The sequence below is a fragment of the Vombatus ursinus genome, unplaced genomic scaffold (assembly GCF_900497805.2).
Source record: "Vombatus ursinus unplaced genomic scaffold, bare-nosed wombat genome assembly UNPS02014774.1, whole genome shotgun sequence".
In the NCBI taxonomy this organism is placed as follows: Eukaryota; Metazoa; Chordata; class Mammalia; order Diprotodontia; family Vombatidae; genus Vombatus; species Vombatus ursinus.
Genome location: NW_020954552.1, coordinates 13,980,815 through 13,993,004, shown reverse-complemented (window position 1 = coordinate 13,993,004; position 12,190 = coordinate 13,980,815). Strand labels below are relative to the sequence as shown.

The following is a 12,190-nucleotide window of genomic DNA, read 5'->3' as shown; positions in this document are numbered from 1 at the left end:
TCTATCTATCTATCTATCTATCTATCTATCTATCTATCTATCTATCTATCTATCTATCATCTATCTATCCATCTATCTATCTATCTATTTTATTCATTGAGTCATTTTCAGTCAAGTCTGATTCTTTGTTACCCCATCTGGGGTTGTCTTGGCAAAGATATTAGAGAGGTTTGCCATTTCTTTCTCCAGTTCATTTTACAGATGAGGAAACTGAAGCAAACAGTTAAGTGACTTGCCCAGGATCACACAGCTAGTGTCTGAAGCCAGATTTGAACTCAGGAAGATGAGTCTTCCTGACTCTAGTCCTGGCACTTTATCCACTGTGCCACCAAGCGTCTCTCTCTCTCTCTCTCTCTCCCTCCATATATATACATATATAGACATATACATATACATACTTATATGTATACATACACACACACTACCACCACTCTGGTGTAGGTGAACTATTGCAATAACCTGCTGATGCATATCTATCTATCCATACCATCATATTTTATGTACATAGTTGTTGGCAAGTCATCTTCCTTATTGGAATATGAGCTTGTCGAGGGCACCATATGTGGTACATAGTAAGTGCTCATAAATGTTTATTGATTTGATGCAGGTTGGAGGGCATGTGGATAGGTTGTTATCTGTCCTGCTAGAGGGCCTAACTACTCACGAGGATGAGATCACAGACTGAAGTATCAAAGTAATGTGGAATATTATATTTTTACTAAGGCATTTAGTGAGGGAAAATCTTAATAACTTCTCCAAATTTTAAAATCCTTCCATTTTAATTTAGAGAAAAAATACACCAAAGTATTGACTTTGGTGTACAAAAATCCTCATGTTACATCTTTTCAAATGATAATACTAGCTAGGATTTATGTAATGCTCTGCAAATATTATCTCATGTTATCCTTATCACAATCCTGGGAGATAGGTATTATTATTATCCCCATTTTACAGAAGAGGAAACTGAAGCACACAGAAGTTCAGTGACTTTCTCAGGGCTATATAACTAGAAAGTGTTTGAGGCAGGATTTGAACATAGTTCTCTTCTTGGCTTCAGGTCCACTGTTACAACTAGCTGGCCATTTAATTTGTTTAAATGTAAGCATTTCCATCTGTATCCCATAAATGTCTGTTAGCACTAAATATCAGACCTCTATGAAGAGGTCTCCCTTCCCCCCCCCCCCCAACTTAAATCTGTTAGGGCTGTGTCAGATTTATTTAAGAGCTCATTGGATTTCCCCTTTGGAAACATGTCTTATTAATAACATGGGTAGAATGTGAGCATGAATCACATTTCCTTGCTTTTCCTAGCATTTCTTATGGCTTAAGGAGTTTTCATCTCTATTGTACATAATGTCCAGTTTTTGCAATCCATGAGTCCTGAGGGTAAGAAAGAAAATCCATTTCTTATCCATTTGAAAGTTTGACCCTCATTAGACCAGCAAACATCTTCCCATGAAGCAAGGCAATTAAGTCTGGCAGAATTCAAACATGGTCAGAACCACAACAAGCTTTATTTATTTCTTCTCTCTGCCTACTGCAATCATTGCACGCAAATGCATTTATTTTCAAAATAATAAATGAGTGGTTATGTAGCTCATTTTGTAGTTTTAAGGTTCTCATAGACAGACTTCTCTAAATCCTTAAAACCACACACTTAGCTTTGCATGTTGAACTGACCATATTTCATGTGAATTTCAAAACTTCAAATATTTCATAGGGTTATAGAATCATAGATTTAGAACTGGAAGGGACTTAAGAAGCCATCAAGTACGATCCCTTCATTTTACAGATAAGGAAACTGAGTCACAGTGTGCTTAAGTAATTTGTCCAGTGTCACAGAGATAGTAGGAGGATGAGGCGGACTTAAACCAATGTCCTTCCTTACTCCAAGTCCATTGTCCTATCCCTTACACCATTCTGGCTCTATAAACCATGCTGTCCTTATGACATCTGCCTCGCTATTCCATTTATCCAGAGAAATTGTACTCCTGTATTCCAGTATATGCCTTAGTGGTTTGATGACAAGCTTTGGCTAAAAATATTCACTGTTGGTTACATGCATAATGGCTGTGATAGCCTTTATAAACTTGAAAGCATCACATGATAATAATACCTAGCACTTGAAGGTTTGCAAAGCACTTTACATGTTATCTCATTTGATCCTCACAACAATCCTCTGGGTTCTTGGCAGGCAATCAAAGGTGAAGTGACTTGCCCAGGGTCACATAGCTAGGAAGTGGCTGAGGCTGGATTTGAACTCAAGTCTTCCTACTGCACCACCAGGGTAGGTGGTATTATTAATCTTAATTTTTGAGATGAAGAAACTAAGACTGAAAGAAGCTGTGATTTGCCCAGGGTCACACAACTATTAAGAGTCTGAGGTAGGATTTCAGTGCAGAGTAAAACAATAACAATAATCTTTAGCATAAGCTTTGTAAAGGGCTTAACAAATACTATGTCATTTTATTTTCACAACAATCCTGTGTGATAGGTGCTATTATTATCTCCATTTTACATGTGAAGAAACTGAGGCAGACAGTGGTTAAGTGACTTGCCTAGGGGGTGACACAGCTAGTAAGTGTCTGAGGCTGGATTTGACCTCAAGTCTTCCTGGTTCCCAGTCCAACATTCTATACATTATGCCACCCAGCTACCTGATGTTAATAATAGTAATGGTGATAATAGCTAGCATTTATATAGAGTGCCAGGCACTGTGCTAAGCACTTTTCAGTTATTATCTCGTTTGGTCCTCAAAACAACTCCAAAAGGTAGGTGCTATTATTGTCCCCATTTTATAGATGAGGAAGCTGAGGCAAGCAGATGTTAAGTGATACACAGTCATTAAGTGTCTGAGACTGGATTTGAACTCAGGTCTTCCTGAGTCCCAATCTTGGTGCTCTACCCACTGTGCCACTTAGCTGCCCTGAATATTAGCTATTATTATTGCTATTGATCAGTGAAGAATATTTCTGAATTTAACCCAAATAAGTCAGTTTGTTTCTTGCCACCAGGAATAAAGACCTAGCATTCCATGTGAAAACTTTTCAACTTGATAGAATTTGTCAAAGCTTACTTTTTACTGGCATAACCTTTGATAGTATACTATATATATATATACATATATATAATATACTAGTATATTGTGGTACTAGTATAACCCAGTACACAATACATGAATAACTTACAATTTATAAATGACTTTACTTTTTCAAATTCTTAAGTTCATGATATCATTTGATTATTACAATTTCCCTATGAGATGGGTGCTCTTCTTATGTGAGGCTTAGAAGTGACTTGTTCAAGACCTTACAAGGAATTAGTGTCTCAAGTCATTTCAAACCTTAGTTTTCCTGACTACAATGTCAGCACTAAACCTTTTACACCAAGCTGCCTTCACTATCTTCACCTTGATCTGTCTTCTGTAAGCAGATTTCTCCTAGGCTAAAATCCAAGTAAGATATAACTTTTTGCCAAACATTTCAAGAGAGATGATTACCCAATCTGTTATAGCTGCTTTTTGGGGGTGGGGTAGGAAACGGGGCTGGAAACTTTGCAGAAGATGCAAACCAGCAATAATGCTAAAAGTATGGAATAAATGGGGTGGGGGGGAAACACCTGAAAAACACAAATAATACAAATGGATCTCTGGAGTAGAATTCATTCTTGACTTGGTCACTTGGGAGGTTCAAGCTTTGGTTGAGATGATATTGATTCCATGGCTAAAAGAGGAATAAATCAATAATTTTGCAAAAGGTTGTCCTCTAGACTTGATGCTCTCTTTATACCATTGTCATCTTCCCCCAATTTGGTGTGAGTATAGCTGTGTTAGTCTTCCACAACAGGGTCAATCCTTAAACAGAAGAGATCACCATGTTTTGTGGGGGATGGGGCACATGATCTCACCTGTTTTGATAGTTTTCTTCTGACATTCTAGGAAGGTAGGTCCCAATTAGTTAGGGAGTTGTAAGCTTCCGGAAAGGGGGAGTCAACCTATGGGGTGGAAAGAAAGGGACTGTGCTTGAAAACAGCAGGAGTGAAAACCTGTCTATAATGAACATGTCCTGACCCAAGAATGCTTAGGCCCTCCAAACCATAGAGGTTTTTGGAATATCACTGTAAAGCAAAAGAAAATTAGTCCGCATGTGGTAATCCACATGATGGGAATATGAGGAGATTCCCAGATACAGAGCTTTAAAGGAATAAAAAATTCATATCACTATTTAAAATGTCCTCTTCCTCCAGTCCTAGGAAGAGGGAGAATTAATTGGTTCCCCCTTAGTTAACCAGAGATTGAGTCCTTTCATGACACTTCTCTGAATAGATGATACTTAAGTGGTCCATTAATGGGAAGGAAGTTTAAAGGAGTGGCCACTTCTCTGGCAGAATCCGTGGTTCTAATAGAACCAATGAAAGGGGAGTGATGGGGATGCTGAGGAGGCTGTGACCTGACGGAGTCCAGAGAAGAATAATCAGCTCCTGTTCCCAGGTGCTTTCAATGAGGAGAAACCATAGCAGTTCAAATAATTCAGTTTCATTATTTGAGATGCAAGAAGCAAAGGGAACAAATGATAATCTCCCTTCTGATTTTGTCACCACAGATACCATGAAACCAAGCAGGAAAAAAAAAATCCTGTCAATTCTTCCTTTTTCACAAAGAAGATAGCGCCAGCAGGTAGGTTCCCCTGGGGGAAAGCCTTGCTCATTCATCACTTACAGTTGGTCAAAGTGGCAAATGATTCCCCAGCTGTTAGCAGCGTATTCAGCTGCCTCGGCTCTGCTTGTATCTTTCTCCCAGAGAAGTCAAGAACAGCAGTCTCCGGGGAGCCTGTGGTTGTCACTGCTGTGTCCTCAGACTCATCACCTGACATGTCCCAGATTTTGCCTGCTCAGATTTGTACACCTGAGTTTTTTGCAAAGGTGGTGATTTATTGCCAGATAGCTGTCTCCTTAATCCCTAAACCCACTTCCTTCATACATTGTATAAACATACATTAGTCAAATCACCTTATGTTGCTTCTATGTTGCGTATTTCTCCTATGTAGTTGAGAAACTGGATTTAGCAATTTTGAGTAAAAAGTCCAATACCTACACTAACTGGATGTGAGCAAAGGAGGTTTGGAATGCTCTGGACCCATTGAGGTTGTTCAGTTATTAGAGTAATTACTATGTTGGAAGAGTTATTTACTAGTGAAACCCTGATGAACAGAAAAAGCTAAAAGAGTCTCCCAAAATGCCAAACTTCTTCCCAGAAAGCAATGTGGCAGATGGGATCAACAAGAACATATATTTAATATACTCCACAAAGAAACTATCACCAGTTATGGAAAGTAGCCACTCATCTAATATTCACATTGTGAATATGGCAACGTGCATTTTTTAAGGCATTAAAACTATACAGAAGTTGATGCCACCCTAGGAATCAAATTCTAATTTACTGTATGGACTGAGCTTTATTTGTGCTGTTATAATTTTTTAAAGGTGGTAATAGGAAAAAATCCATTTGAAAAGCAAACATTAAAGGATGAAGATTTGATTTGATATTTAATAATCATCAGCCCCCCCCCCCTCAATGCTACTGGATGAATGAAAGGCAATATAGTAGAGCAGAAAGCCCAGTGGGTAGGATATTAGATGGACTTACTTTCAAATCATGGTTCTTCTACTTACTAGTTCTATAAACTTTGTTAAGTGTTTTCATCTTTCTGGGCCTCAGTTTATTCATATGTAAAATGAAGGGATTGGACTCCTTAGAGATTGGATCTCTAAGGTCTATCTAGGGCTATAATCCTAAGTAAATATGTAAACATGGGAGGCACTCTTGTCTATTTGAATGTCAGGGATTCAAACTCACTGATGTATAGAGATTGTCCTTTCATGTTAGTTGCTACATAGGAAAGGTCCTTTTTTTTTCTTTTAGACAAATCTAAAAATTATTTTGCATGTTGAAATATGCAGAGAAAAATACAGGAAGCTATGTTTTATCTACACCCAAAGTCTATGAAACTCTGCATATCCTTTGATCTAGTAATACTACTAGGTCTATTATCCCAAAAAAGATCAAGGAAAAGGGAAAATGACCTATTATATCTGTATATATATATACACATATATGTATATATTTATAGCAAATTTGTGGTGACAAAGAATTAGAAATTGAGGTGATGTTCATCAATTGGGAAATGGCTGAACAAGTTGTGGTAGATAATTGTGATGAAATACCATTGTGCTGTAAGAAATGATGAATAGGAGATTTCAGAAAAACCTGGGAAGTTGTAGATTAACTGATGCAAAGAGAAAGGAGAAGAACCAGGAGAACATTGTACACAGTAACAGCAATGTTGTAATAATTATCAACTATGAAAAACTTAACTACTCTGAGCAAGACAATGACCCAAGACAATTCTAAAGCACCCATGATGAAAAATGCTATCCACCTCCAGAAATAGAACCAATGAACTTTGAGAGCAAATTTTTTCATTTTCTTTATTTTTCTTGGTTTGTGTGTGTTTTGTTTTACAACATGACTAATATGGAAATGTTTTGCATTACTTTGCAAAACATGTATGTTTTGTTGAGTCATTTCAGTCATGTCTGACTCTTCATGACCCCATTTGTGGTAATCTTGGCAGAGATACTGGAGTGGTTTGCCATTTCCTTCTCCAGTTCATTTTACAGATGAGGAAACTGAGGCAAACTTGTCCATGGTCACACAGCTAATATCTGAGGCCAGATTTGAACTTGGGAAGATGAATCTCCCTGACTCCAGACCCAGTCCTTTATCCATTGAGCCACCTAGTTGCCCAAAATAAAAAAAAATTCTACCTCCTTGTTAACTCTAATTTATATTTTGTTCTTTGTGACTCCATTTGGGTTTTCTTGTCAGAGATACTGGAGTGGTTTGTCATTTCCTTCTCCAACTTATTTTAGAGATGAGGAAACTGAGGCAAGCAAGGTTAAGTGACTTGCCCAGGGTCACATAGCTAGTAACTGTCTGAGGCCAGATATGATGAAGAAGATGAGTCTTCCTGACTCCAGGCCAGATGCTCTGATGGATATTATATTTCTTGCCTTCTCAAAAGGTGGGACAGGGGCTGGCAGGGGAGAGAATTTGAAACTCAGAATTTTGAAAAATGAATGTTAAAACATTTTTAAATGTACTGGGAAAATATTTAATGAAACAAACATATATTTTAAAAAAGAGAAAATGTTTCCTCACTTGAAAGTGGAAAGAGGTAAAGGGAAAGACTGAACTACTGAAAAAATATTTTATTTTCTATAAGAATGTTATCTATGCTACAATTATATCAACTTAAGCAGCCTCGTTTCTAATTAGATAGATACACTAAGCATCTTTTTGGGGCTTTGTGTCTGATAAATATGATTTAAAATGAAAGCAAGAGAATAAAGTTTGGTGGTTGTAGGAAAGTCACAGCAGAGATGTGTTTCTTTGCTGTTTTTGTTTTTAAATTTTGTAGAAAACTTGAGGGAAATTCATTTGATCTGGTACATTTTAGTTTGGGTTGCAAACATGGTAGCACTTTCAAAGATGACTTTAATGTCTTTCTTTTAAACTCGTCCTCAAAGAGTTTGAAACAGACTATCTCAGCTTCCAACAATTTAGAAGAATCAAAAAACAAATACTGCAGCAATACAATATTCACTTTTAATATTCTTTTACCAGTTCATTGTCTCTTACAGAAAAATGAAAACATTTTTTGATAATACAGATTGGTTTTTGACCTCAGAAATCTTTACTGGAATGCACATTAAAATGCCTTTAAATGCAGATTTTCATTTATTAGATATTTTCATGGTTTCTGGTTCTTGTTGTTATTGTTGTTGTTGTTATTGTTGTTGTTTTCCACTTCCTGTGTTGTACACCATTGCTACTCTGGCAGTAGTGAGCTGTGATACAGTAAACTTCCCAACAGAAATGTGTCTTATCATCCACTTATTTATCTCTGTGTGTTCCATGCTGAAATATGATAAGCAATTCCCTTTCTTCTCCCCTCCTGTAGTGGTCAACTACTCCATGAAACCACCATCTTCTCTGGAGCACTGAAATCAAGAAACTCAATATGGCCGCCAGCAACCAGATTGGAGTCTCCTTTGAGCCAGGGTCTAATTCCCAACAAAATATGCTACTATGATATCAGATAAAATAAAACTCTAACAGGTACCTGCCCCTTTTCTATGAGTGAAATTTTAAATTACAAATTCCATATCTGACTAAAAATTACTGTGGTAAAAGATGGCAGCAGTCATTAAAAGGTGGTATCCAGTGTTAATGTGTATGACACACTTTGACTCCTATACCACCCTTTGATGTGATGGTCTATTTTTTCCCCATAACATTATTTTGGCTGTTCAAGTGTAAAAAAGGACAATGAAACCTGTACATCCACTTTGTTCCTGGTGGGGATGACAAGAGTTCCAGCAGGATATAATGATCAAAACAAGGTTTCCTCAATCCCAGCCTCCCTCCCTAAATCTTAGAACCCTTGTCTAAGGAGCAATTTCAATTTTTGGCAATGCTGTACCAACTTTCTGTTAAGAGTTTTACTATGTTAATATTTCCCTTTCAGACCTCTCTTCAGTGGGTCACCTCAGGGAAAGAAGTTGAAGCATGGGCATCCAATAGGAAAATTTGCAAGTGGAGAACTTTAGAAAGATGTCATTACTCAATTCAGAGTCCAGAGGGCATGAAGGTGGACATGCTGCTCAGCAGTATTCATTCTAATGCTTTTGTTTTCGTTTTAAGCAAGAATGAAAAATGGTGTGGACACTTGGTATAGATTTTAAACAGCTAACAGTCTTCAGAGGTTTTGATCAGCACCAATTCCTGTACTAGTAAGTTTAATCAAAAGTTAAGAAAGGTTACTAAGCTTTAACATTATAAAGGTAGACTGGAGCTCTGCAGCAATAGCTGAAAACTACATGCCTGTTCCACTAGAAATTTCTTTCATACTTTCATTCTTAATAAAGTGCTTGTAATATAGGTAATTGCTCTTTATTAAGGGCTCCTTCCAATGAATTAACCCCCTTAATCAAAATTAGAGAGATGATTATTTCCCTAATTGCCTGGAGACTTTTCTCCTTTGTGACACATTTAATAGGGCAGGAAAAAGATCAGTAGGTCCTGCCTTTTTAAAAATAATCTATTTGTCTTATCCTAGAGCATTCAGGTTTCTCTAAGCTTGGGAGTTTGAGTCTGATTTCTAAGCTAGACAGTAGTATTTGGATTATAACTCACAATCTCTTTGGATGTATATGTCTTTCACATGTTGTATATCTAGACTAATTTTTTTTAAAATTGTGATGCATACATTGTCCTCTTTCAATATTACAGCATCTGATGATTTCCAGATATCCTAGCTTTTGATGAAGGAAATGATATACGTTTATTTACAGTAGTCTCTCTAGATATATGAACTTATTTATGATTTCCTGGACTCCAATTGTAGTTCTATACCTTCCAGACACAAAACTCTACATTCATAGAATAAATTTATTGGAATTATTACAGAGCTTTAAAATGCAACCACAATCAGTTCAGGAAATAGGTTTATTTACTCATGGCCATGGGAAAGAATCTACATGAGAACATTCATGAAAACACACCAGCTGTGGCATACTTGGATCACACTATTAAATAAATCCCATTTATCAGAACTAGTTATGGAAACAATGGGAAACTGAAATGTAACTTAAGTACAAATATTGGTCCCTGTGGGTTCTCAATGCTCTTCAAAAAATAAAATAAAGTAAAATAAAAGGGAGTAGGGACAGAATTCTAGTTTCTGTTTTGACTGAAACTGTGAATATATAAACATCTTTCTCTCGACCCCGAGCTAACATCTCCTTTAAAGCCCTGAAGATTTCTTGAAACTGTGCCATTAACTTTAGCATTTCATTAAGCTTGATGTTGATTAACCAAGGGAAGTGACATAATTAACCATATTTTCAATTTGGAGAATTTGTAATTGTACTTTTCCCTTATTTAAAAATATGGACTCCAAGTGAGGTTTTGGTTACCTATGCTAAAAGAAAGTCCCTTGGGAGCTTGGCAAGCTTAGTTCTTTTGAACTACAAGTGTTAGCAGTTTTTTTTTTCCCTTTAAAACTTTTAAATATTTTCCCCCATGAAATGTAAATAAGGAAGACACATTAAATAGTTTAATAATTTCTTAAAGACTATAACATTTCATAGGTTAATATAAAATTGAGCTGCTAAATTTTACATTTTTTTTTCTATCCAGCAGTTCGTTTATGTAACTGCCCTGAGTAGATATGACAGTAAATGCTTCTTTGCAAACGGCCCTTGGAGTTTAAAGATAATCCAGTAAAGCTACTCAAAAGGTAATAGAACTCTTCTCAAGCATTCTTAATTGGAGTTGGAGGAAAAGAGGGCTCGTTTGTTCACTATAGCCCGCTCCTCCACATTTCTCCCATGATAGAAACAGCTGTTTAAGGGAACTAGCTGTGCTCATTTTCTATGCAATGTTCTCCATCAGAAAGGTGAGATTTAAAATAGTAAAACAAAACTTGTCTATTAATCTTCTAAATACTGGCTTTTAGAAAAGTGTCCATTTGTTCCCTTGTGAAATTGTTTTGTTTTGCAACCTCACAGAGGCCCAGGTTATGAAAAGATGACTGGGCCTCACATCTGCAGATTTGATTGGTTTCTTGTAGTGCATTTCAAAATTGTACAAAGGTGGAAAATTTGTGCTTGTGTAAGCTGCTGCTTTTGAGTAGGCTTACGATTCCTTAATTTAGTTAGTCCTAGCAATCTTCAAGCTATTGCATGCCCCATTCCTGAAAGCATATTTGGTTGGGATGATGTAGCTTAAACAGTTTGGCTCTAAAGCTTCTTTATATAGAGCTTCCTTTAAAATTATATTAATTTATAATATATATTGAATGATAGTTTTACAAAAACAAATTAATGTATTGGATTTTTTTTTATGAAAATGACTTTTTACAGTAAGTAAAAAAGGGTTATCACAGTTTTGGTAAATTGCATGAGTTCATATTGAAAAGAAATCTTTCACATGTTCTGAATGACTTGAAAATGGTGGTGCTCTAGGATACTTTCAGTTGTACGCTCTGAAGCAGTAGACACCGTAGAGCTTGTGCTTTTTATCCGGGAAGCCCGCGAAGCGCACGGCTGCTTCGGTAGGGCTGCAGCGTCTCCTTGGCCGGGAGATGGGGTAACGGACGCTGCCGTCGGCCAGCCAGCCCGCATCGCATCGATCGTAGCCCAGGAGTTTCCAAGCAGCGAACATCTGGCCCACTTTAGCGATCTGAGCACCATCATTGAGACAAGCCTGCACAGCTTCATCGTAGGTCAGCTTGGTTGGGTGGATTAGGTAATAAAAGCGACCTGTGGAAGGAAGAAGGAAATCGGTGTGAGCTGGTCAAATACTGGACAGAGACTGAGAAGTTCTATCAGGTTATAAACAGGAGTTAGGGCAAGAAAAGGAAGTGTTTCTTAATGAAGAAGTGTTTCTTAATGAAGATGAAGGCGGCAACGGTATTGGCTGGGATGGCTCTGGAACACTGAATAACTAACTAATTGTAGTACCCCCCAGATTGCTCTCCATTAATAAGTTTCATTTTTCCTATCCTGCCAAATGTGTGTTCAGATGTGCCCTTTTAAGAGCAAATGGAAACGACAGATGAAGTTTCAGCTAGTTAATTAGTGACTAAAAGGACCATTATTGGGCACTGGAGAGGCTGTGGTACATGCTAAGTATGAGATCTATTTAAATTTGAAGCTATAGCAAGACTGAACTTCAGCACAACTTTCCAGGAGGCAAAATTTGAATATGAAAAAGGATCAAACACATTCTTCCCATTAAAGTTCATTGAAAAAAAATCAAAAGCTCTCCAGGTCTTTTCATTACAGGTATCAAAAAGAGATTATTCTCCTCCTAAGAATACAGCGCAAAAATAAAGATTTAAAGAGACCATGTAAGAAAATACAAAAACACAGGAAGTTACTTGCAACCGATAACAAGTGCTCAGAATGTAAATGCTGATTCACTTTATTCACAATAAAATGCCTGAATTTCATTTATTCTTCTTTTTCAATTCACTTGAAGCCCTTTAAGAAAACTGTGATACCTAATTACCACTTCTTTCTTCTTCTTCTTCTTCTTCTTCTTCTTCTTCTTCTTCTTCTTCTT

At 37.0% G+C, this 12,190-nt stretch overlaps 1 protein-coding gene across 1 annotated transcript in view; it reads right to left on the bottom strand.

Moving 5' to 3' along the window:
* Positions 1-11,027: 11,027 nt before the first annotated feature.
* HAPLN1 (hyaluronan and proteoglycan link protein 1) overlaps positions 11,028-12,190 on the bottom strand; it is a 36,729-nt gene continuing 35,566 nt past the window's right edge. Inside the window, exon 4 of the mRNA XM_027864324.1 lies at positions 11,028-11,385. Coding sequence (XP_027720125.1) covers positions 11,096-11,385 — 290 coding nt within the window. The 3' untranslated portion in view covers positions 11,028-11,095. The remainder of the gene's footprint in view (positions 11,386-12,190) is intronic.